The 26,215-nt window shown below is 42.8% G+C and overlaps 1 protein-coding gene across 1 annotated transcript in view; it reads right to left on the bottom strand.

The window, feature by feature from the left end:
• LOC140188170 (charged multivesicular body protein 4b-like) overlaps positions 1-25,682 on the bottom strand; it is a 39,910-nt gene extending 14,228 nt beyond the window's left edge. Inside the window, exon 1 of the mRNA XM_072244178.1 lies at positions 25,377-25,682. Within this exon, the coding sequence (XP_072100279.1) occupies positions 25,377-25,560 (184 nt within the window). The 5' untranslated portion in view covers positions 25,561-25,682. The remainder of the gene's footprint in view (positions 1-25,376) is intronic.
• Positions 25,683-26,215: the final 533 nt, after the last annotated feature.

Raw genomic sequence — 26,215 nt, 5'->3', positions numbered from 1 at the left:
ACATCGGAGCCAAATGGAGTTGGAAATCAAAGAGTATGGGAAATAAATTCAAAGCAGATTTATTATCAAAGTACGTATATGTTACCATATATTACCTTGAGATTCATTTTCTTGCAGGTATTTACATATGCAGGAAAATTAAAGAAACACAACAGAATCTATGAAAAGCCACACAAGGACTGACAACAACCAACGTGCAGAAGTTAACAAACTGTAAATAAAAGTAGTAATGCTGAGAACAGGAGTTAAAAAGAAAGCAGGAATAATGCTCTCCTACCTCTACCGGCACTGGGATGAACCTATTTATTCTCCTTTTAAACACAGCACGAGCTTCTAAGACCACGCTTTTTGCTTGATGCTCTCGTATCTCAAAAGAATTTTAAAGCACGTTAAAGGCTTTGCATCCTTCTCTGGGTCTAGATAACCATGATACACTCTCTCAAGTTCTTGTCCTCAGTGTGATCCACGTCACTCCAACCCCACGGTTTCCTTTAGGGAATACAACCTTTGATCAGATCTTGTTTGGGTTCAGACTTAAGAAATAGATTGAGAAATACCAGGAAATAAACTTAATGGCTCCAAATTTTAATCTAATAAAAGCCACACAAGGGCATTTTTGTAGCACAAAATTCATTGGTTTTAGAGCAGCCTTCCACAAGATTGTCTGGTCTCCTTTCCCGGCCAGCAATTAACACAGAAGGCCCAACACATGTGGATCCTACAAGAACACTGACATTCACTACAGCATGCAGAGTAGCAACATCCACAATAATCAATGCTCAAATGTTTTTGGTTACACATGAAAAACCCTGGTTTCCTTGGCTGCGCGAGTCTAGGGAAGATAACCTCCGGTCCCATCAAACTCGTGAGATTGAGGTGCGAGCCCACCCCAAATCCCCGTTTGTGTGGATGCTGTGTCATTTGCTACTCTATTACAAATTAATGCCACAAAATAACACAGTACACTGCATACAATTAAAGGAATATTTATGAATCTTAACTGAAGGGTTAGTAAAGAAAAGTGCCCATTCTAATTAAACAGTCAAAGGTGCACAAGTTAGAGCTCATCTTGAACTTCTGTCACATGCTGGGCCCTCTGTCAACGTGAAAGCACACACCACCTTAAGTCGCTTGCAATCCATCCCGAACAAACGGGTCTCCCACTGATCGTATGCTATCTCCCCAGCATCTTCTCTCTGTATCTCCTCTCGAACAAAAAATATCTCAAGCCCAACTTTATTGCCCCTCACCAAGAAAACCTCCCGCTAATTGGATGGCACACATTCCACATCATCCCTCATCTTCAACAGTAACCCAAACAGGCTGAAAGCAGAATAGCAGCTCTTACAGAACTGCTAAATGAAATACCTATAGCATAACAGTAAAGATGTGAACCAGGGCATTACACACAGAACAGTACAGTGCAGTAACAGGGATTTTGGCCCTCAATGACTGACCACCACAATGCAAATGGACAGATAGATACTTTATTGATCCCAAAGGAAATTACAGTGTCACAGTAGCATTACAAATGCAGATGTACAAATATTAGAAGTATGAAAGAATAAAAATAAGTTAAACAGTCCCCAGCACAACACTGACTAGAAGATTATACTGGCAACAACAGACAGGTAAAATATGTGAAGGACAGGTCATGTTTTACCAGTCTGTTGTCGCCAGTACAATCTTCTGTCTCCTCAGGAATTAAAGGTGACTCAGGCCCTTCTTGTACACAGCCGTTCTGTTGGTGCTCCACTCAAGTCTGTCATCCAGGTGCACCCCCAGGTACTTGCAGGTCCACACCATCAGTAGTAACAGGGAGCAGTACAGGCCTGGACTTCCCAAAGTCCATCTCCTTTGTCAAATGCTGCAAGCTGAAACATCTGCAGCTCAACATCAGTAAGACAAGGTCCTCCACCAGGGCCCTGTATTCCCCCTCACATTCTCCCTTTATACACCTAACTATTGCTGAGTCATGAGAGAATTTCTGCAGATGACTTGACTCAGTGTTCTATCTAAAGTCCAAGGTATACAGGGTAAACAGCAAGGGAGCCAGTACAAGCCCCCCTGGGGCCCCAGTGCTGCTCATAGCTGACACATAGCTCTGAAGCCGCACAAACTGTGGTCTGCCAGTCAGGATACAATGGAAGTGCCAACCTGCATTGAACAGAACTTGCCCCCAGCAATGAGGGCTATATGGTATTAGAGGCACTTGAGAAATCAAAAAACATGATCCACATAGTGCTGCCCTGCTTATCCAAAAAGGAATAGGCCTGTTCAGCTGGCAGATGACAGCAGTGTCGATTCCAATGCGCTCCTGATAGGCAAACTGCAGGGAATCAAGGGAACCAACTGCAGGGAAACTACATCTCTTCTGCCTGCCTGTGATCCACATCCTTTCATTCCATGACCATCTAAAGCTCTCTTAAACACCACAATCGTATCTGCTTTTACCTCCACCCCTGTAGCTCATCCCAGGCACCCATTTTGCCAATTAAAAAAAAACTTACTTCTGTACATCTTTAAACTTTCATCCTCTCACCTTTAATAGCACATCTGCTAGCACATTTCTACCCTGAGAGAAAGTTTCTGTGTATCTCACATTATTAGTTCAGCTTCTGTCAGATCTCCTCTCAGCCTCTGATCCTCTGAGAAAACAATCCAAGATTGTCCAGCCTCTCCCTATAGCTCATACTCTCCAATCCTTGCTGCATCATGGGATCCTTCTTCTAACCCCTTTCTACCTTAGTGCTCTTCACGAGAGCAAACACCATCACTTTCTTGATCTGAAAATGGCCAAGACTGTCCTCACTATACTTCATGTCCTTCTCCTTAGCAGTGGTCACTTAAGTCTTGTGATCACTTCTTCGAGTATGCTGCTCTCCTAAGAGGTTATTCTCTTAATGGAGAATGCCTGTGGATGCCTTTGCTTCACGTGGGGAGGCTGATGCACAGGCAGTCACTACACGGTCCTTGTCGGATCGGGGTCAAGATCCAGTGGCATGGCATACCATGATTAGGAAACTTCACTTCCTCATCCTTCCTCCATCTCCACTGCCATTGTGATATATCATCAGCTTCTGCCAGCTTCTCCACTGAGGCCTTGATTGGATCACTCTTTGTCTAAAACCTCCCCCTTGATCTTACCACCACGGGTGACCCTACCAGGAGCTAAGCTCTAGATGGCATCACTCTCGGGATCTCAGGAACTCAAAAGCCTCTCCACCACGATAAAGTGACGACCATCAGAAAAGTCTTCCCAGTGGACAATAACCAAAAATACTCAATTTGTGCCTCATCCACGTTCTCTGACTCCAAGCCTAAATCTCTTCATTTATCCTCAACTAGTATTCGGGCGGCAGGGTGGAGACACATCTCTACCAAAGGAAGTGTAAGGCACTCCTTCCCTCTGCTAGCCTGCGGGTCACCCTTGGGCAAGGTGTAGCAGCTGCTTAACCCCCTGATCAGGGTCAAGTGAACCCATGGGAGCAGGTGGTGGATGGTCGTATGAACAGCTCGTGCATTCACAAGTCCTGGTTATGCGACCACTGATGCCAGGCAGACAGTTTCTGAAGAGTATTGATAATGGCTGAGGTCACCCATCTTGGAAAGAAACTGACCAGGAAAAGGCAATGGCAAACCACTTTTGTAAAAAAATTTGCCAAGAACAATCATGGCCATGGGACCATGATCACGTACATCACACAGCACGACAGGTAATGATGATGATGAGTACTACTACCCTCTCCCTAGTTGTCCTCTTATTTGTAACGCAAGTATAAATGCCATGGGATTCTCTTCAACTCTGCTTGTCAAGGACATTTCATGTCTCTTTTGACCCTCTTAATCTTCCGAGTTCCTTTCCAGGCTTTTCCTCTCAAGGACTCTTGTCTGATTTTAGTTTCCCAAACCTTACATATGCTTCATCTTTTTCTCTTCAACTAAATTCACAACCTCTCTCATCAATCAAGGTTCCTTTACCTTGCATGGTTCCCAATGATATAGCTCAGCACTCAGTTTTGTGTTTCACTTGTAAATTGCTCACATTTCCCAACTGGTAATGCCATTTTACTGTATGTTATTCTACCAGATACACACAAACACGTAGGCACGGACGCACACACAACATTTTGAAGTCCTGGAGATTAATGCTGACTTTGTACAACCATATAAAATAGATCCTCAGCAGCTCATCTCCATCTCTCCTGATTTTTGTTATTAACAAGTGACCTCAACAGAAATAAACATTAAAATACAAAAGCTGGATGCTGGTTCAGTATAAGCAACACACACAAATGCTGGAGGAATTCAGCAAGGTCAGGTAGCATCTACGAAGAGAAATAAACAGTCAATATTGTGGCCAGAGACCCTTCATCAGCACTGGAACCAATTATTCCTCTCCATAAATGCTACCTGACTTGCTGAGTTCTTCTAGTAGTGTCTGTATCAAAGATTTCCAGGATCTTCAGAATCTCTCATGGTTCAGTACAAGCTTTTCAAATCAACACAAAGTGTAAATTACAACCTCTATTTCCAAAAATTTGATGCATCATAAGGAATTTTCTTTATACAATGAAATAGAAGAGTATAATCTACCGTCTCTCACCACTGCCTCCCCCACCATCCATTCGAAGAACAGGTCAGCCAGTCCATATCATCATGGGCTGACCTGATGCCTCAATTTGGCTTCACCTCTAAATCTCATACTTTCGCATTTCATTAGTTTAAACGTCAATTGGTCACAAAGTTGGGTACCCATAATCTAAAGTTAGAACTCTATAGATTTTGAACCTTATTCACGAAGCAGTTCTAAATGGTCCATACCCTATTCTACAACAGTACCCTCTAGTTGTAGCCTCTCCAGCTCAGAAAACAACCTCATGCAGTTACCCTGGCATCCACTCTCAGAATCTTAAGCTTTAATGAGGTTGCCTCTCATTCTTGTAAAATTAAGTATACTCTTAATCACTGAATTTTACAAGAATGAGGCGATCAACCTTACTTTTGCTAGACATAGAATAACCTATTTCTATCTGTCAATCCAGTGAACTGATAACACCATAAGACATGGGAGCAGATTTAGGTCATGTGGCCCAATGAGTCTGCTCCACCATTTCATCTTGGCTGATTTATTATCCCTCTCAACCAATGGTCCTGCCTTTTCTCTGTAACCTTTGATGCTCCTACTAATCAAGAATTTAACAACCTCTGCTTTAAATATATCCAATGACTTGGCCTGCACAGCTGCCTGTGGCAGTGAATTCCACAAATTCACCACTCTCTGGCTAAAGAAATTCCTCCTCATCTGTTCTAAATAGAAGTCCCTCTATCCCAAGGCTGTGCTCTCTGGTCCTAGACTCCCCCATTGACTTCAAAATGAACTTTTTTTGGAGGCTGGGGGGTGGGGGGGTAAAGAGAGACCAGTAGACAAGACTGGATTTGGTTGCTATGGTATTCTAACCTCCTTTCAATAAAGGCCAGTGCAGATTGCTTATAGCATCATATCATGATTCCCTAATATCCATGTTGATCAAATCCAAAAATCTACAGACCAGTGAATGAGATGGGTTCACATTAATATTGAAAAGTTTTGAACTGTAGCAAATATAATACTTGTTTGTGACTCCCAAACCCCAAATTTATTAAACCTACAAATGAAAACCAGATTGAGTAAGACTATTAACACAAGAGATTCTGTAGATGCTGGAAACCCAGACCAATACACACATATATATACACACACACACACACACACACACAATGCTGCAGGAAGTCAGGTCAGTCGACGTTTTGGGCTGAGCCCTTTCTCAGGTTTTTATTATCCAGTTAAAAGGCAGCAATATGAAGGAATTATTGCAAAACATCCCCAGAATGATTTAATTAGAGTCAGAGTCATAGAAAAGTACAATGCAGAAACAGGCCCTTTGGCCCATCTAGTCTGTGTCAAACTATTTTAACCGCTTTGTTCCATCAAACCAAACCGGGACCATTGCCCTCCATACCCCTGCCATCCATGTACCGATCCAAACTTCTCTTAAACAGTGAAATCATACCAAGAACTTAGCCATTTATGTGGGGAAAGCTCAGGCAAGCAGAACTGCATTCTCACTCAGCTTTACAGGGTATATATTCCCAAGATTGAGAGTGCTAATGGAATCAGCACTAAAGCTGTCCTTGTACGAAGATGTGGTAATGATTATACCTCTGTGTTTGAGATCTGGCATTAATCCTTGCCTCTCCCCCTGCTGCCAAGAAGGAAACATGGCTGAGATCCCAGCTCATTACTTGCCCAGCAATGAAACAGTTAAAAGTGATCTCACTGCCACATGATCGGGTGAGTCACTGAGGCGATGTATAGTGGCTGGGGTTGGGCTGATGACCTCGGCTAGGAATTAGCAACAACTATTACTGTTGTGGTTCTGGCCTATGAGCCGTTTCCACAGAAATGTCTTTCCGCTGTGAAGCCCTAACAGAACAGAAAACAGCAGCTTCCATTATGTCCAACAGATGGTGTTGAGGAGGCTGTAGGATCTGGGCAGTAACATAACAAACACAAAATACTGGAGGAGCTCAGCAAGTCAGGCTGCATCTATGGAAAGGAATAAAGAGTTGACATTCTGGGCCAAGACACTTCACTAGTATAGAACAGGTGGACCCCAAATTAGGAACACCTGGTATAGAACCAGAGAGCTAGAAGTTATTGAGCTGATTGTGTCCATGCCAACCCTTTTCAAGAGTGATCCAATCTCCGTGCTTTACCCACACTGCTAAAAATAATTCCTTCAAGTATTTTGGAATTCCTTATGGAAGTGAAATCAGTTCCACTATCACCTGCCAGCTTGTACTCCTTCCCCTTTGGCTCCTGCCCCCTTCCTTTCCAGTCCTGATGAAGGATCTTGGCCTGAAACATCAACCGTTTATTCATTTCCATAGATGCTACCTGACCTGCTGTGTTCCTCCGGCATTTTGTGTATGTTGCTTTGGATCTCCAGCATCTGCAGAACCTCGTGTTTAGGATCTGGGCAGTCTGTCAACATAGGGAGTGGCTGCTGCCAGCCCCCAGAAATGGCTACATTCACTCTGCATGCAGGATTGAACCAGTGAGATAGACGGGCATTCAAGTGGCTGTACCCCCACGGTAACGCCAATCCTGGGGAGCACTCTCTGCACACTGCCGTGTATGCACACTCCACAGCCAGACACACAATGGTGAGGTCACCATTTCATTGCTGTGTGAGCGGAGGACAGGGATCTATGCCAAGTTCTTGGCTTTGCATCTCTGAACCAGAGGAGGTGACTTCATTTTTCTAGAAATGTTTAGGGGAATCCTCGCCAGACCTTCTAAAATAAACCTGTGTTCTATAGGGTAGCACTAAACAGGGCAACAGAATGGATTTATCAAGGAATTAGCACCGTTAGACTCAGTGGTCCAATATGGCTTTCTATGTTCTGACAGTTTCTGGAAGCTATCTGTTAAACTGGTAAAGGGCTCCACTTATAACGTGGTGGATGCAGGTTCAATGTCAGCATTTCAGGGAAGTTTGGAGAGGTACATGGATGGGAGAGGTATGGAAGGTTCTGTTCCGGGTGCATACCGATGGGTCTAGGCATGTTTGACATGAACTAGATGAGCCAAAGGGCCTGTTTCTGTGCTGTAGTATTCTATGACTCTATAAACAGACTTGGTTATCAAAGAATTCAAACACTGTAGTTTGCCTCTAACACACAGATAAATACAAACCTAAACTGCAGTCTACCCACAGTTACCAAGATTAAAATCAAACTCTAAGTAAAAGAATCAAGAGGAAAAACAAAAGCTTCCCCATACTTCTCACGGAACGTGCTATTCAGGAAGACACTGTATGAGGTGTTGCCAGCAAAACAAAAATGAGCAATGCTACCAAATATATCTGGTTCAGTAAAGGGATGCCCCACAGCATTCTACCAACAGGACGAGCAGCCTACGTGTGACAGAACTGCAAACTCTACGTTTCTGGAGCTTAGTTAAGCATGAAATAGCCACTTATCAACAGTGCAGCATGCGAAGCACAAACTATGCAGACTGATCTTCCACCACAAGGTGTTCTCATAACCAGTTTTCAGATTTGCACGAGTGGCAAGAATGGCTAGTGGGCTTTTGATACTGTTGATACAGAGACAACAGCCCCACTTTAAACCATAAATTTGGGAATCTTTAAGATCCATGCTGATGCATACCAATTTAACATTTAGGGAGATGTTCAATAATAGCTTCTACTGCTTATGAACAGAACTTCATCTCTGGGGCTGAATGCTTCCTGCCTAACTAATCACATATCATAAAGTACATATTATTATCAAAGTGCATAATATGTCACCATATACAACTTGAGATTATTTTTCTTGCGGGCATATTCAGTAAATCAAAGAAACACAATATAATTAATAACAGCACACAACGGGACAACCAATGTGCAAAAGGCAACAAACTGAGCAAATGCAAAAGAAAAAATAATAAGTAAGCAATAAGTACTGAGAACATGAGATGAAGTTTCCTTGAAAGTAAGCCTATAGGTTGCAAGAACAGTTCATGATGGGGCGAGTGAAGTTATCCCTTTGGTTCAAGAGCCTGATGATTGAAGGGTATTAACTGTTCTGGAACCTAGTGGTGAGAGATCTGAGGCTCCTGTACCTTCTTCCTGATGGCAGCATGTGTATGGAATAGGTGATGGGAAATCCTTCATGATGGATGCTGCTTTTCTGAGACTTTTCCATGCAGATGTGCTCAATGGTGGGGAAACTATGAGGGACTGAGCCGTATCATGCTGAACCTTCGCAAACTTCTAAGGATGTAGAACCGCTGCTGTGCTTTCTTCATAATTGCACTTACGTGCTGGGCCCAGGACAGATCCTCTGAAATGACGAGGAACTTAAAAGTTTTAGAACCTCTCAACCACTGATCCCTGATGAGGACTTGCTCAAGGATCTTCAGTTTCCTCCTCCTGAAGTCAATAGTCAGCTCCTCGGTATAGCTGACATCGAGTGAGAGGTAATTGTTGTGGCACCACTCAGCCAGATTGTTACCTTTAATCTGGCCAATGACAATAGTGTTGTCAACAAACTTAAATATGGAATTGGAGCTGTGCTTAGCTTCACAGTCAAAAGTGTAAACTAAGTAGAGCAGTGGGCTAAGGACACTGACTTGTGCTGCACCTGTGCTAATAGAGATTCTGGAGGCAATGTTGTTGCCAATCCGAACTGACTGGGGTCTGCAAGTGAGGAATTCAAGGATCCAATTGCACAAGGAGGTATCAAGGCCAAGGCCTTGAAGTTTACTGATTAGTTTTCAGGGGATGATGGTATTGAATGCGAGCTGCAATCGACAAAGAGCAACCTGCTGTCCAGACGTTCCCGGGTAGAATGAAAACGCATCTGCTGTACACCTGTTGTGCTGGGAGGCATATTGGAGCAGATCCAACTCTCTTCTCAGGCAGGAGTTCATCTGCTTCATTACTAACCTCTCAAAGCACTTGGTCAGTGGAATGTACAGCAGGTGCTACTGGACCATAGTCATTGAGGCAGGTTATCACATCCTTCTTAGGCACTCATATAATTGAAGCCTGCTTGAGGCAGAAGGGAACCTCAGACTGCCGAAGTGAGAGGTTAAAAATATCAGTGAATTCTCCAGCCAGCTGATCAGCACAGTACTCAGCCAATGATTGCTGAAGTCAGCCAATCTGACAATATAATTGAAAGTCTGAAAAAGGGCCTCTGGTGAAGTAAACTCTATTAGTAAAATAGAGCACACAAACTCTCCAGTTCTGTGTCAATTTTTGAGAATCTGTGTACACAGTCCCTATCCGTGTATACAGAGATTCTGCAGATGCTATCTGGTTTAGTTACTGCAGTAAAACTACAATGTATAATATCCCACTTTCCACCAACTGACACTTGGTAGATTTGTAGATTAATACCATAAGGCACAGGAGCAGAATTGGGTCACTCAGCTCATCGAGTCTGTTCCAATATAGATCATGGTTGATTTATTATCCCTCTCAACCCCATTCTCTTGCCCTCTCCCTGTAACCTTTGATGCCCTTAGTGATTTACAATTAGATCACTCTTTTCCCTATCTAGCCTAGAAAGGAGACTGGGCTCTAACTATAACCTGGAGTGGTTTCATATGCAAGCTGCAGAAACCAAGCAGCATATTGCATTTGTATCTGAAACACTAACTGCTGTCTGATCAATGGGCTCCTGAGTGATATCCTACCACACAGGAGAGCCTGCCTCTTCTAGGGTTTGGAAGATTACCTATGCATAACAAGGAACTTAGCAACAGTGTAGCATGAGAAGCACAAACTATGCAGCCTGCTCTTTCACCACAGGGTGTTCTTAGAGCCAGTTTTCAGTTTGTCCTCCAGTGGCAGGGGTGGTTACTGGGACATCAAAATATCAAAAGTGAGCTTTTGACATTATGGTGTCCCAGGATTGTCGGTCAAGGTTCCCAACTAAAGCAATCAGCTTAGGCCAGATACAGATAAGCTCTTTTAATAGTAGTTTATAACCATATAACAATTACAGCACAGAAACAGGCCATCTCGCCCGTGCCGCACTCTTACTCTCACCTAGTCCCACTGACCTGCACTCAGCCTGTAACTCTTCATTCCTTTCCTGTCCATATAGCTGTCCAATTTAACTTTAAACGACAACATCGAACCTGCCTCAACCACTTCTGCTGGAAGCTCACTCCACACAGCTATCACTTTCTGAGTAAAGTTGTTCCCCGTTACCCCTAAACTTTTGCCCTTTAACTCTCAACTCATGTCTTGTTTGAATCTCTCCCACTCTCAATGGAAAAAGCCTATCCACATCAACTATCAATCCCCCTCATAATTTTAAATACCTCTATCAAGTCCCCCCTCAACCTTCTACGTTCCAAAGAATAAAGACCCAACTTGTTCAACCTTTCTCTGTAACTTAGGTGATGAAACACAGGTAACATTCTAGTACATCTTCTCTGTACTCTCTCTATTTTGTTGATATCTTTCCTATAATTCGGAGACCAAAACTGTACACAATACTCCAAATTTGGCCTCACCAATGCCTTATACAATTTCAACATTACATCCCAACTCCTATACTCAATGCTCTGATTTATAAAGGCCAGCATACCAAAAGCTTTCTTCACCATCCTATCCACATGAGATTCCACCTTCAGGGAACTATGCACCATTATTCCTAGATCCCTCTGTTCTACTGCATTCTTCAATGCCCTACCATTTACCATGTATGTCCTATTTTGATTAGTCCTACCAAAATGTAGCACCTCACATTTATCAGCATTAAACTCCATCTGCCATCTTTCAGCCCACTCTTCTAACTGGCCTAAATCTCTCTGCAAGCTTTGAAAACCTACTTCATTATCCACAACTCCACCTATCTTAGTATCATCTGCATACTTACTCATCCAATTTACCACCCCATCATCCAGATCATTAATGTACAAATGTTTTATATGACAAATAACATTGGACCCAGTACAGATCCCTGAGGCACACCACTAGTCACCGGCCTCCAATCTGACAAACAGTTATCCACCACCACTCTCTGGCATCTCCCATCCAGCCACTGCTGAATCCATTTTACTACTTCAATATTAATACCTAACGACTGAACCTTCCTAACCAACCTTCCATGTGCGACCTTGTCAAAGGCCTTACTGAAGTCCATATAGACAACATCCACCGGTTTACCCTCATCAACTTTCCTAGTAACCTCTTCATTCAATAAGATTTGCCAAACATGACCTTCCACGCACAAATCCATGTTGACTGTTCCTAATCAGACCCTGTCTATCCAGATAATTATATATACCACCTCTAAGAATACTTTCCATCAATTTATCCACCACTGACTTCAAACTCACAGGCCATTAATTGCTAGGTTTACTCTTAGAACCCTTTTTAAACAATGGAATGTTATGTTCCACGTTGTATGACATGGGCGATCATGGTCTTTCCATGACCATAACTGTTCACGGCAATTTTTTTTTGCCAGAAGTGGTTTGCCATTGCCTTCTTCTGGGCAGTGTCTTTACAAGATGGGTGACCCCAGTCATTATCAATACTCCTCAGAGATTGTCTACCTGGCGTCAGTGGTCTCATAACCAGGATTTGTGACATGCACCAGCAGCTCATACAACCATCCACAACCTGCTCCCATGGCTTCATGTGACCCTGTTTGGGGGCGCTAAGCAGGTGCTACATCTTTGCCAAGGGTGATCTGCAGGCTAGCAGAGGAAAGGAGCGCCGTACACCTCCTTCAGTAGAGACACATCTCCAGCCCGTCACTTCAGTAATACTCGTGGCATTATTTAAGGTCTGCTTTATTACTTAAGGCTCATTGCATGTGCTTGGTAAAAATTTTGCCACATTAATGACCTTAAGGAGAGATTTGCTTTATTTGTCACATCACAACATCAAAACATAGTTGTTCTGTATCAACGACCACAGTCTGACTATTATACTAGGGGCAGCCTACAAGTGCCACCATACTACCACCATGCCCAAACTAATCATACTTTCATTCAATGCTGACTAATAATGCGATTTATAAACACAGGAGGTTTTGCAGATGCTGGAAATCCAGAGCAACATACACAAAATGATGGAGGAACTCTGTAGGTTAGACATCATTTATAGAGCAGAATAAACAGTCGACGTTTTGTTCAAGCCTCTTCATCTGATTTGGAAAGTTATGGGGCAGAGGCCAGAACAAGAAGATGGGGTGGGGGGGGGGGGGGGGGGAGGAGTACAAGATGGCATGTGACAGGTGAAGTCAGGTGGGTGGAGGAGAGGGGATGAAGTAAGAGTCAGGAGGTGATAAGTGGAAAAGGTAAAGAGCTGGAGAAGGAATCTGAATCTGATAGGAGTGGAAAACAGACCATGGGACAAAAGGAGTTAGGAGGGGTAACAGGTGGAGGTGATGGGCAGGTAAGAAAAGGTCAGAGAGAGGCCAGAGTGGGGAAATGAAGAACAGGGAAGGAGGAAGGGTAAAATTACTAAAGTTGGAGAAATCAATGTTTATGCCATCAAGTTGGAGGCTACCCAGACAGAATATAAAGGGTTGCTGCTCCAACCCGAGAGTGGCCTCATCAGGGAAGGAGAGTAGAACATGGACTGGCATGTCAGAGTGGTAATGAGGAGAGGAAGTGAAATGGTCGTAGAACTAGAAATTCCACTTTTTGCAGATGGAGCTGGGGGCAGCGGGGGAGGGGGAGGGGGGAGAGGAGAGACAGACAGAGAGAGACACAGAGAAACAGAAGAGTTGTAGCAGCACCCTGTTGACAATGGTGGAAGTTGCACGAGACATTAAGTTGGATGCGGAGGCTCATGGTGCGAGGACAAGGTGAATTCTACCCCTGTTAAGGCGGTGGGAAGATAAAGTGAGTGGATGTCTGGGAAATGGAGGAGATGCAGGTGAGCATAGCATTAATGATGGAAGAATGGAATCTCTGATCTTCGAAGAAAGGGCATCTCTAATATCCTGTAAAGAAAAGCCTCATCCTGAGAACAGATGCAGCAAGACAAAGGAAATGAGAAAAGGGTGCAAGCGACAGAGTGGGAAGAGCTACAGTCAAAATAGCCTTGGGAATTGGTGGATTTATAGAAGATTTTGGTGGACAATTTCCAGAGATGGAGACAGGGAAGTCGAGAAAGAGAAGCGAGTTGCCAGAAAGGGACCAAATGAATTTAAGAGTGTGGTGGAAGTTGAAAGGAAAGTTGGTGAAATTGATGAGCTCAGCTGGAGTGCATGAATCAGCACCAACGCAGTCATCAATTTAGCACAGAGAGTTTAGGAATATTATCTGGGAAGGCTTGGAACATGGATCGTTACAGAAAGCCAATGAAAAGGCAGGCATAGCTGGAGCCCATGCAGTTACCCATGGCTTCACCTTGAGTTTAGAGAAAGTGGGAGGAGCTGAAAGAGAAGTTGTTGAGGGCGAGGACCAGATCCGCTACAGGAGAGTTATGGTGGAGGGGAACTAGTTGGGTCTTTTGTTGAGAAAGAAGTGGAGGGCTTTAAGGCTTTCTTGATGGGGGATAGAAGTGCATAGGGACTGGATATCCATGGTGAACATTTTCACTGAGAATCTCCCATATAAAGCACATCCTATGCATGAGGGAATGCTCTGCAATTCTGTGCAGCATGCTGCATATAGATTAGAGCTTTAGGACAAAACTTTATTGTGGCACGATACCATTGTGCTACTTGTTAGTGCTCTTTTGGAAGACATGCACCATTCAGCCTTACAAAAATCTACTTGATACTTTGTACTGAAATTAGAGTCTGTTCAAACCACAAAGATATGAATAGATGTTTATTTGAACCAAGTCATGAGAATGTTATTTTTCAGCCATCACACAATACACGTCAGAGTTACAGTCAAAATAACTTGTACATGCATGGTCAAATTGAGACAGCATGTAAAAGGAAGATTTTTTTTAAAATACAGAGATCTAGCACAGTAACAGACCCTACCAGCCCATCGAGACTGCACCACCCATTTACACCCATGTGACCAATTAACCTACTAATCAGTATGTCTTTGGGATAGTCCTGAAGAAAGGTCTCGGCCCGAAACATTGACGGTTTATTCTTTTTCATAGATGCTCCTGACCTGCCGAGTTACTTCAGCATTTTGTGTGTGTTGCTCTGGATTTCCAGCATATGCAGACTTTCTCTTGTTTATCGAAGTACTTCCCTTACCTGGTCTGATTTTACACGTATACACAATAAAACACATTTTCTTTCCAAAAAGAAATCTCAACTTTCCCAAACAATAGCGTCTCTCTTCATAATCAAATATAAAGACTATCTGTATGTTTACGCCTGTTCAGGATACGAAGTACAGCTAAAATGCATGTGTGCGCGCATCGAAGTGTGTAAATCTGCAGTTTCTTTACCGCATAGATTTACTTCTTGTACTTTTAATCTTGAGCTCTGAAGGAAAGGTGCATGCCTTACAAACAAGTGTTGAGTGAACACCTAAAGAGCAAAATAGAAAAGGAGTTAAGAGTATATACATAGTTGATAAATGAAGCTTGCAATAATAGATGCTTTTCAGAGTAAGCCAAGGTGGAGGTCATACAGTTGCAAGAAAACATTTGGAAACTCTTTGCAATTACCTAGTTTTCTGCATTAATTTTCATAAAATGTGATTTGATCTTCTTCTAAGTCACAATAATAGACAACACAATCTGCCTAAACTAATAACACATAAACAATTGTACTTCTTCCAGTCAATACTGAGCACACCATTTAAACAATCACAGTCCAGGTTCAAAACAGTATGTCAACCTCTGGGGTAACATTTTCTGCAAAAGCTATTTGGAGTCAAGTGTTCCAATCAATGAAGCAAGATGAGATTGGGGGTGTGGGTTGTAGAGGTGCCCCACCCTATAAAAAAGAGACATAAAGTCAGGTTACTGACAAAGCCTGTTCTTCTGAAGAAAGATCTGTTTATCTGCACTATGTCTCGATCAAAACAACTTTCAGAGGACCTCAGAAGAATTGTAGAGATGAATGAAGCTGAAAAGGCTACAATAAGCATTTCCAAACACCTGTGTTCATTGATAAGAGAAAATGTCTACAAACGGAGGAAACTCAGTATTGTTGCTACTCTCCCCAAGAGTGGGCATCCTGCAAAGATCACACCAAAAGCACAACATGCAACGCTGAAGGAGATGAAAAACGACCCAAGAATAACAAAGGACTTGCAGAAATAAATATAATTTGCTAAAGTCTCTGTTGATATGTCCACTGTCAGAAAAATACTGAATAAGAACAGTTTTCCTGGAAAGACACCACGGAGAAAACCACTGCTCTCCAAAAAACATTGCTGCATGTCTCAAGTTTGCTAAAGACCACCTGGGTGCTCCACAACGCTTCTGGGACAATGTTCTGTGGACAGATGAGACAAAAGTTGAACTTCTTGGCAGAAATGCACACACCTCTATGTTTGGAGGGAAAAGGGCACTGCACACCAACACCAAAACTTCATCTGAACAATGAAGCATGGTAGAAGGAGCATCATAGTTTGGGGCTGCTTTGCTGCCTCAGGGCCTAGACAGTTGCAATCATTCAGGGAAAAATGAATTCAAAATTGCATCAACACATTTTATAGGAGAATGGCAAGGTAGAAGTCCAGCAAGAAAGCTTAATAGAAGTTGGATGATGCAACAAAATCCGAAACAGAAGAGTAAATCAACAGAATGGTTTAAAAAGAATATTCATGTTTTGGAGTGCCCAAATCAGAGCCCAGACCTTAACCCAATTGAGATGCTGCTCATGACCTGAAAATGGCTGTATCCCAGAAATATTAATGAATTGAAACAGTTTTGTATGGAAGAGTGCTCTAGAATTCCTCCTTGCCACCATGCAAGTCTGATCAGCAGCTACAGGAAATGTTTGGAGGAGGTTATTGCTGTTAAAGGCACTTCTACCAGTTATTAAATACAAAGGTTCACATACTTTTTCCAGCCTGGACTGTGAATGATTAAACAATGCATTCAATAAAGATACGAAAAGTACAACTGTTTGTGTTATTAGTTGAGGCAGATTGTGTTTGTCTATTATTGTGACTTCAATGAAGATCAGACTACATTTTATAAGTAGCTAATGCAGAAAACTAGGTAACTGCAAAGGGTTCACAAACTTTTTCTTGTAACTGTATACAGAATGTCTGCATCATTCTTTAGACCATAGATATAGGAGCAGAATTAGAACACCTGGCCCATTACGTAGGCTCTGCTATTCCATCAGGCTTGACTTATTAACCCCATTCTCCTGTCTCCTCCCTGTAGCCTTTGACACCTTGACTAATCAAGAACCTATCCCTGACCTGGCCGCCACACACATCCGTGACAATGACTTCCACAGATTCACCACCTTTAGCTAAAGAAATTCCTCCTCATCTCTGTTCTAAGTTGATGTCTCTCTATTCTGAGGTTGTGCCCTCTGGTCCTAGACTCTCCCATTATTGGAAACATCCTATGTCCACACTCTCCAGGTCTTTCCATTTTTGTTAATTTTCAATAAGTATCCCCTCATTCTTCTGCAGTGCAGTGGGTACCCTAGGCCCAGAGCCAAACACTCCTCATATCAACCTTTTCATTCCCAGGATCATGGATGGAAGACTGCTCATTCAAACTGTCAACCAAATTAAGGGCTAATCTCAACTTTACTATTGCAATATCTGTTTGGCATTCACTTCCAGTTTTATGGGCGGCCTGATATTGGGTTTATGCAACCAGCAGACTATTTTATAAGCTCTAGTGCCTGTGCTCCTCTGGAAAGCCCCCATCCACACCCATGAACTAAACAAACCCTTCCAGTCATCTGCACAAATAGCTCCAGCCAAGTCCTGGAAAAACTTGGAGAAAGCATCGAGTGAAAGTGAGCTTGGTCACCTGGCCAACATTCCAGGGGGCAAAACTACTTAAAATGGCTTATATTTTATAATCTGATGAATTCTGTTTTATAGGTCAAAGACATCATGCAAATAACTTAAAATTAATTATAATCTTGCCAATAAAATATGACGACAACAACAGCTAAACTGCATGGATGAATGGTAAAAATGCCTAAGGTACTTTGGGGAAATAAAAACTTCAAAGCTAAACCAAAGCAAGACCACTTAACAGAATGATCTATAGCTCAGACAAACCAATGCTTTAAATGAACCGTCTCAACAGAAGAGCAAGTTGAAGAAATAAGGGCATAGATAAAGAATAAGCTTTGTCACATTGACATTAAAACATACAGTGAAATGCGTCGTTTGCATTAAATCAAATCAGTGAACATTGTGCTGGATAGCCCACAAGTGTCACCACACTTCTGGTGCCAACACAGCATGCCCACGACTTACTAACACTAACCGTATGCCTTTTGAATGTGGGAGGAAACCCTTCCGGACACAGGGAGAGCGTACAACTCTTAAGAGACAGCAGCGGGAATCAAACCCCAATCTTACAGCAGGTATTATAAAGCAATGCACCAAGCACTAGCTACTGTGCTGTCCCCATATACAACAGCTACTGAACACTAGTATAGCAGGTGCAAGAACATCTGCTGATGGCAAGAAAAGCCAAGTGCCATAGCTGAGGTAATGAGCAAATGTGATATCTGTGGTTAACAGAGTGATAAGGTGTATGTGGCAGCAGAGAGGAATGAAAAAGGCAAATCAGAAGCGTCAAAATGGCTGAAGCCACTATACACTTCTCATGCAAAATGCTGGAGGAACTAAGCAGGTCAGACAGCATTTATGGGGAGGAATAAGCAGTCGACATTTCAAGCCAAGGAACTTCCATCGTGAGTTTTGATGAAGGGTCTCAGACCAAAACGTTGACCATTTATTCCCTTTCATAGATGCTACCCGACTTGCTGAGTTCCTCCAGCATTTTGTGTGTTGCTCTGGATTTCTACCATCTGCAGAATCTCTTGTGTTTATGAGGTACTTCTCATAACAGACTGTAAAATAACATAAGAATGATTAACCTGGTGACTTTGTCCCATTAATTAGTTGTAATCAATAGTTCCTCACTCACCCCAGAACTATTCCCTTTCTAAAGAAAGACTCAGCATTACAGTACATGTGGAAGCAATGCGCTATCCACGTTTAACCATCATTAACTGAAAGGCAGAACAGCAGGGCACATTGTGGATCTAGGTTAAAAAGTATTTTATGTATAGACTCAGGATGCCAATGCTGGAATTAAGTTTCATAATTCAAAGATTATCTGCTCACATGGCTGGGCAAAGATCTACAGAGAACCATTTCACTCAAATTGCAACCACTTCCTTCCCGTCACACAGGCAACATGGAGGAGAGAAACACTGATGCAAATTTCACAAAGGAAAAGCTCACATCTGGTGAAGTTTATGAGGTTGTTTCTCTGAAAGTTTGCTCCAGTCAGCTTTGTTTTAATAGCCTGCAGCAGAAAGATCACATTTCACATGGATTCATGACGTACAGGAAATACACACCCATTTCCAACATAACTTAACCTGCAGATTAACCAGTCAAAGAGCAGGCAAACAAGGTTGCAAAAAAAAAATCCAATGTCAATCCATGGGACCGATATCAAGCTAATTACAACCAATACTAAATGGGCTATTTGTATATATAATAAAGAGCTTGGTGAAAATCTAAACAGCTTATTATTTTAAATGAGATGATGATCATTTCAAAACTGAAATGTTGCCAAAGCGGGAAGCAGCAAGGGCAGTAAAAACAAAGGCAGAAGGACTTCGGCTGAGAAAACTACAGTGATGCTCATTTCCCATGGTGCGGGTGGGGGGGGGGGGGGATCTGTACTTCATGATTATTAATACAATCTAAACATCATTCCGAAGGAAATGGGAAGGTAATTTTATACAAAATGTTTCCACACATATACCAAGAAATAAACAGCCAGTAAACCAGTGGCAGTTTGTGGTGCCAATGAAGGTTAAATGTTGGGAAACTCCCTTCCTTGCCTTTTTCATTAGTGCCATGGAACCAAGAGAAAATGTTCTATTCATCAGGGAAATAACCATCTTGTTTCTATATACAAAGATCAGTCAAAAATGAGGCAATAATGCAAAATATTGATAGAACATAGAACAACACAGGAACCGTCCCTCTGGCTCAATGTCAGTACCAACCACGATGTCAATTTAAACCAATCCCTTTTGCTATACTTGAACCATACCCTTCTGTTCCCGACTGTCCTGTCTAGATAGATAACAAAAACTACAAACAATCAAACAACAATATGCCAGATGGAAATAAGTCCAGGATCAGCCTATTGGCTCAGGGTGTCTGACCCTCCACAGGAGGAGCTGCAAAGTTCGATGGCCACAGGCAGGAACAACCTCCCATGACGCCCAGTGTTGTATCTCGGTGGAAAATGGCCGGAGTCCAACAGCAAAAAGTTCAATATCCGGGCTACAAACACGTTCCTCGATCGTAATATGACCAGGATTGCACCATCCGTTGTTAACCAGAACAGCAAGCCCCCAACTCCTTTATGCTTACTGCTCTCAGTGCACTTCCGGTCAGCCCAAACGGTATGAAAACCCTCCATGGAAAAGTTTTGGTCGGGTACGTCCTCATGCAGCCACGTTTCAGTAAAACACATAACACTGCTCTCCCGAAATGTACTCTGACTCCTGGCTAGCACCATCAACTCGTCCATTTTATTACCCACCGAACTCCTCTTCTCCATAAGTCTCTGTTGTCTCGATCCGGTCCTCTTTCCTCGCCTTTGTGATCCCCCTCTGCATCCTCTGGGTGTTTTCCCCCAGATTTCAGCAGGGGTGTCCGCCGCTCTGTTCGCTAAACCAGCCGGCATAAGCGCAATCAGCTGATCCCTGGTATAAACAATACGACCATACTGCTGCCCCGCTAATGAGACGTGTCCAAATGTAGCTATTTCCAGCGCTAAAAACCCAAATAAAACTCTCTCTACCAGCATGTTAGGGAGAGTGCAGCTTCAACGTGTTACCGTGAAAAAAAATACAACAAATAACGCAAGTTATAAAAGAAAAAAAGAAAACTAATTATCTCTTAAACAGTGCTATTGTAACTGTTTCTATCACCTGCCCAGCAACGCTTTCCAGGAAGCTACCACTCTGTGTAAAATAAATTTGTCTTGCAAATCTCTTAAATTCTCCCCGTCACCGCAACGTACTGGCCTTGAATATTTGACATTTTCACCTTTCAATTTTATAAACTTCTATCAGGTTACCCTACATTCTCCAATATGGCAAAGAAAACTATTCCAGGACACACAGCTTCTTAGAGCTAATAAACAAGTTTCTGCACACTCTCCAAGGCCTCCACATCCTTCCTCTAACATGGTGACTAGAACTGCAAACAATACTCCAAATGTGGCCTAACCAATGTTTTCTACAGCTGGAACTCCTTCCTAATTTGTACACTAAATGCCCTGACCAATGGAAGCACATATACCGTGCACCACCTTCACTGCCCTATCTACTTGTGTTACCATGCACTTGCACTCAACATCCTCTGTACATGAATGCTCCCGAGGATCCTGCCACTTACTGTACACTTCCCCCACAACACCTCTTCTCACAATTGCCCCAGCTGCCATTTCTCCACCCCAATTTCCAACTGGTGTGCATCCTGATGTATCCTCTGACAACCTTCCCTGCTACCTGTAACTCCACCATCAGTTCACCTACTTGCTCATTCTAATCAATAAGATACACTACAGAGGACCCAGCACAGCAAACACGTCAAACCACTTTTAAAAGTGCTGCTTACATTGTAAATAAATGCTGGTATTTATGTATTTATGCACATTTTATTCCATATCCCTACTTTAACCTCCAACTTTTTTTTATATATAGTTCTTTATCACAGATGAATGCTGCTTTTTGTTGTGTGTCATACTATCATTTCCTTGTGGAACATCACTGGTCACAGACTCACCTATACTACTATCTTCCGTGACCAGGCCACTTACAGACTCAACTTATCAACTCACCCCAGATCCCACCTTAATCTCCTACAATGAGGCTTGATTAATTTTAACAAGTATCAACTTCATTTACCGCATACATTTACATGTATTAGAAATTTTCTGTGGTGTGTTGTCACAGCATGCAATGAAAAAATTCGTAACTATAAATAATACAAAAATAAAATTAGAGATTGAAGTACAGATATTGAATAAAATGTGCACAAATGCAATATACAATGTAAACACCATTATAAAAAGTGCTTTAAAGTGTTTACAGTGCAGTGATGGGGGTAACAGATAGAGGGGCTGGGGTGAAGGGTTGTAACTAGAATGATTGATCAGATTAACTGCCAAGGGAAGAAACTTTTAAGATGGTGTGAAGTTATTGTTTTAATAGTCCATTAGTGCTTTCCAGACGGGAACTTTTGGAAATCTTGTCCAAGGCTACACCAAGGTCCATGTTGACAATATTCACTACTCTATCATCAACCATCTTCATTTCCGCAAAAATCTCAATCAAATATGTAAGATAGAACCTGCCTTGCACAAAGTCATGCTGACTGTCCCTAAAAAGCCTATACTTTTCTAAATACAAGTATCTAAATCTTATTCCTAGAATCTTCTTCAATACTTCCCCTACTGCTGATGTTCTCTCTGTATGATTAAGTTCCTTCAGAACACAGTCTTGTGTTGTTCCCAACAACCCTCCAGTTACCTGCGCTGGACTCCTGACCCAGTAACTGCTCTGCTTTCAAGTTCCCTCCTAGGATGCTGGGTATGAAATTTTCAACAATTACATAGTTCATTAAACTCATTATTTGACAGAACTGCTTAAGAAGATTAGATCACGGTTATTTTTAAATCTGAGCAAACATTAGTTCAAGAGGAAATCAATTGCAATGATAGACCAGCAGCTCCCCACTTTCATGGTATTGACTAATACCATTAAGCAAGAGGTCTGTGGATCTCAGGTTGGGAACCCCTATGATAAAACTATCCTGCCAACCTGTCTAGCCTGTGGTTTTGTTAACAGAGTGCCCCACAAAAAGTTTTAAAATATATTGTGAGAACAGTTAGCTTTTTGGTCAAAGATCAGAAATATTCTTTTTGTACTCTGCAGCATGCCAGTATCACAAAGTTTTGTGCAGGTATTCTGCAGTGTACAACCATCAGGCCACAGACCACATGGCATGCTATTTCCTGAAATACAAAACCAAAATACTGCAGTTCTAGAAATTCAAAATTCAGGAAATGCCATAGACAGCCATGTTTCAGTAAATTCTGTGGACAGAAAAACCGAGGCAATGTTTCAGAGTGACCCTCTATCTAGACTGAGTGATTTTTCACTCAATGCAGGTTCTGATGAATGGTAACGAACATGAAATATTCCATCCATTTCACTCCTACCAGAACTGGTATTTCCAGAATTTTCTATATGCTATTTATTAAGCTGTGCTCATTGGCTAGAGACTGAAGAAAATAAATGGAGCTGTTATAAATGTTGTAACTCTTTTGATAAATTCATAGTATTCTCTTTGCAGTAAAAAAGAAAGAAATTCACTAAAAAAAACTGAGTACTTCCAGCATTTTGTGGTTTTTAGAGCAATACATTTTAGTTGGATGAGGATTTCAAAGACTGCAGAATGAATGCATCAAACAATGCAGAATGATAGAGCAGACTTGATGGGCCAAATGGCCTAATTGCACTCCTATGTCTCATGATCTACCATTGAGCTCAGCCATTCAGCAGCCACAGATATTGATGGCCATGTGATTGGACTGTGATTACTTCCTGGAAAGTTAAGGAAGACCACTCCTATATGGTATTTTAGGAAATGCCACAGAAGAAGTTGAAGATAAATTAAAATTACAATTTTAATAAAATTCAGGGAGTTTTAGCTGTTTTACTTTACAAAAAGATATGCCATTAACTCTGGATAGAACATCAGACAGCAGTCAGAAAAGTAATAACAATAGGCTATATTCTTTTCCTCTTCGAGACTTTTGGTTTAATACTAGAGTTACTGAATTCCCATGGACTGGCACTTCAACTACAACACCTTCACCATCACCACCCTTTTTCCAAACATCCAAACACTTACAGGCTGCCCCCAGCACATCTTTAGGTTGTGCTGGCTGTTAATGTAAATGACACTTTCACTGTGTTTCAATGTACAATGATAAATAAATCTGAATCCTCCACTCTACTTCAGAACATCTAAAAACGCATTTTTAACAAGAATTTTTGAACACTAGAAAGATAGGAAAGACATCATTAAATTTGTGACAATGACCTGATAATCTGATTTTGGTGACTAATATCAGCTGCCTTGGAAAGAGTGAGTCAGGGAATTTTTATGTCTGTACACAGATCAAATGGAATCTCAACCTAAAGATACACTTACAATAATGAAATTCCTTTTACAGTATCATCTGAGTCTATCAAAGACTTTGGAGTGAAACTTGAACCAACAAGATTAAGAATTAGAGAAGTATGTAAGGAAGACAGATCATGTTTACCCTCTTTCCTTATTTACAATTCCTATAGCTCAGAATTCTTATGCAAAATTATAATGATAAGCAATTTTATTACAATTTTGCATAAGAATTCTGAGATACAGAAATTAAGGAAAGTGGCATAAAATCATTAATCATCTTTTCTGTCAGAATACTCTTAAACTTCTTTACTTAAAATGATTCAGTTTCTAGATCCCTATTAAAACATTTAATTTCCTCAATTTTTCCAACATAGTAAGATTTACAACTCAATCCTTTTTTGTTTGACTTTCAGTATTTACCTGCTTAATGTTGCAACATACCCTTTCCAGTCACAGACCTCATCCTCCTGGATTACACCCACAGCCCTGACCTACCAATACACCTCATTTTGGGTCCAGATCCACCTATGGGCCCCCATCCACAGTCTCCCACTTCCCTCACCCCTGGATTCTGCCTCCAATGGCTCAAACCCCACCCCAATCCTCACCCTCCTGATCGCAATCCTACCCCCTCCCAGCCCTGAACCTCCACCACCACCCATCCCACCTAGGCCCAGAACGGAATCTCACAGATTATTACCCCCACCAGGTGTATCTCTGTAAACAAGACACCCCACTGTTTATCTCACTCCTGATCACAACCTTCCTTGGCAACCCCGTCTGGTATTCCCTCTCCACTCCTTGGCCCACCTCCTCCCCCATCTTTTCCCCTTCAGGCCTGAACCTCCCCAGGCCACTTCACTTCCCTCTCTTGTCTTATCCCATCCCCAGCCCTGAATCCACCTCGCCCCTTCCCTCTCCACCTGCCCCTATACGTTAACATTCTCCCTCCCGTTTGGCCTTGAACCTCTCCTGGCTCCCCGAATGCACCTCCCCACCCCTCGGCAATGAACTGACTTCCCATCTCCACCACACCCTCTCCCGAAGCTCCTCGCCTCATCCCACCCCTTCCCTCCTCATACACCTTCCCCACTCCCCTTCAGCCCTGAATTATCCCCAGGTCCCTATGCAGCACTTCACCCACTTCTGAATCTCCCCCACCCACTTATTTTCATTTTCACTTGCCCCAACCCTCGACCCTCCAAATCTACCTCGCCCCCCCCACCCACCCACCCACCCACCAACCCCTTCCCTCTCCAGGTCCCTGACTCCCCTCCCTTACCGCTTAATTCTCCATCCCTCACCCTGTACCATCCAATCCCCTCAAATCCACTCCACCCCACACCCCACCCAGGCCAGGGACCCCCTCGGCCCCGGGAAACCACCGACCCCACCCACGCCCCCCGAAGCCCCGCCTCCCCTCCCCACCCCACCCCACCCGACCTAAACTCTCCCCCCTCCCATCCCCCGAAGCTCCCCGTACCGCGCTTGTTCTTGGTGCCGTGCTTCTTGGCGGTGAGCAGTTCCTGGTCGATCTTCTTCTCCAGGAACTCCTGCTTCTTGGTCAGCATCTCCTCAGTCTCCCGCAGCCGGTGGATGGCATCCTGCGGGCTCGGCCCCTTGCCCGCCTTGGCGGTCGTGCCGAACAGCTTGCCGAAGACGCTCATGGTGAGCCCGCGGGGCCTGATCCGCCGCCGAGACTCGGTGAAACGGCTTGGCCTCTTCGCTTCGTCCACTACACACCCCAGGCCCTGCGCTCCGTCGCCAGCGCACACCCGTGACGCAAGACGCACACTACGTCTTAAGGGGCCTACGCCCCCGACAATTAACGATGCGCCGACATTTATTCTTTGAACACGACAGACCTCGTTGATATTATGGAAAGTTTTTGCTTGTACCTCATTGGCTAACAGAGAGTAAACTTTGCATAATATAACAGGAAGTTAACATAGACAGTCCATAGAGGTTAAAAACTACAATTTCACCCAAGAATATACATATACGCGGCAAAGCAGCGTCCATCATTTGGGACCCCCAGCATACAGCTCCTCCCCACTTCTCGCTGCTGCCATCAGGAAGGAGGAACAGGAGCCTCAGGATTCACAACACTAGATTCAGGAAGTTACTACCCCTCAGCCTCCAGGCTGTTGGAGCAGAGAGGATAATTTTTTTTTAAATTCCCTCAACTTCACATACTCCATCATCAAGATCTTCCCACAACTTACGGAGTCACTTTCAAGGACTCTTCACCCCATGCTCTCAATATATGTTTACTTATTATAATATCTTTCTTTTTGTATTCACATAATTTATTGTCATTTG

Source organism: Mobula birostris, chromosome 2, assembly GCF_030028105.1.
Source record: "Mobula birostris isolate sMobBir1 chromosome 2, sMobBir1.hap1, whole genome shotgun sequence".
Lineage (NCBI taxonomy): Eukaryota > Metazoa > Chordata > Chondrichthyes > Myliobatiformes > Myliobatidae > Mobula > Mobula birostris.
The sequence above is the reverse complement of the archived record's forward strand: the minus strand, read 5'-3'. Positions and strand labels throughout refer to the sequence as shown.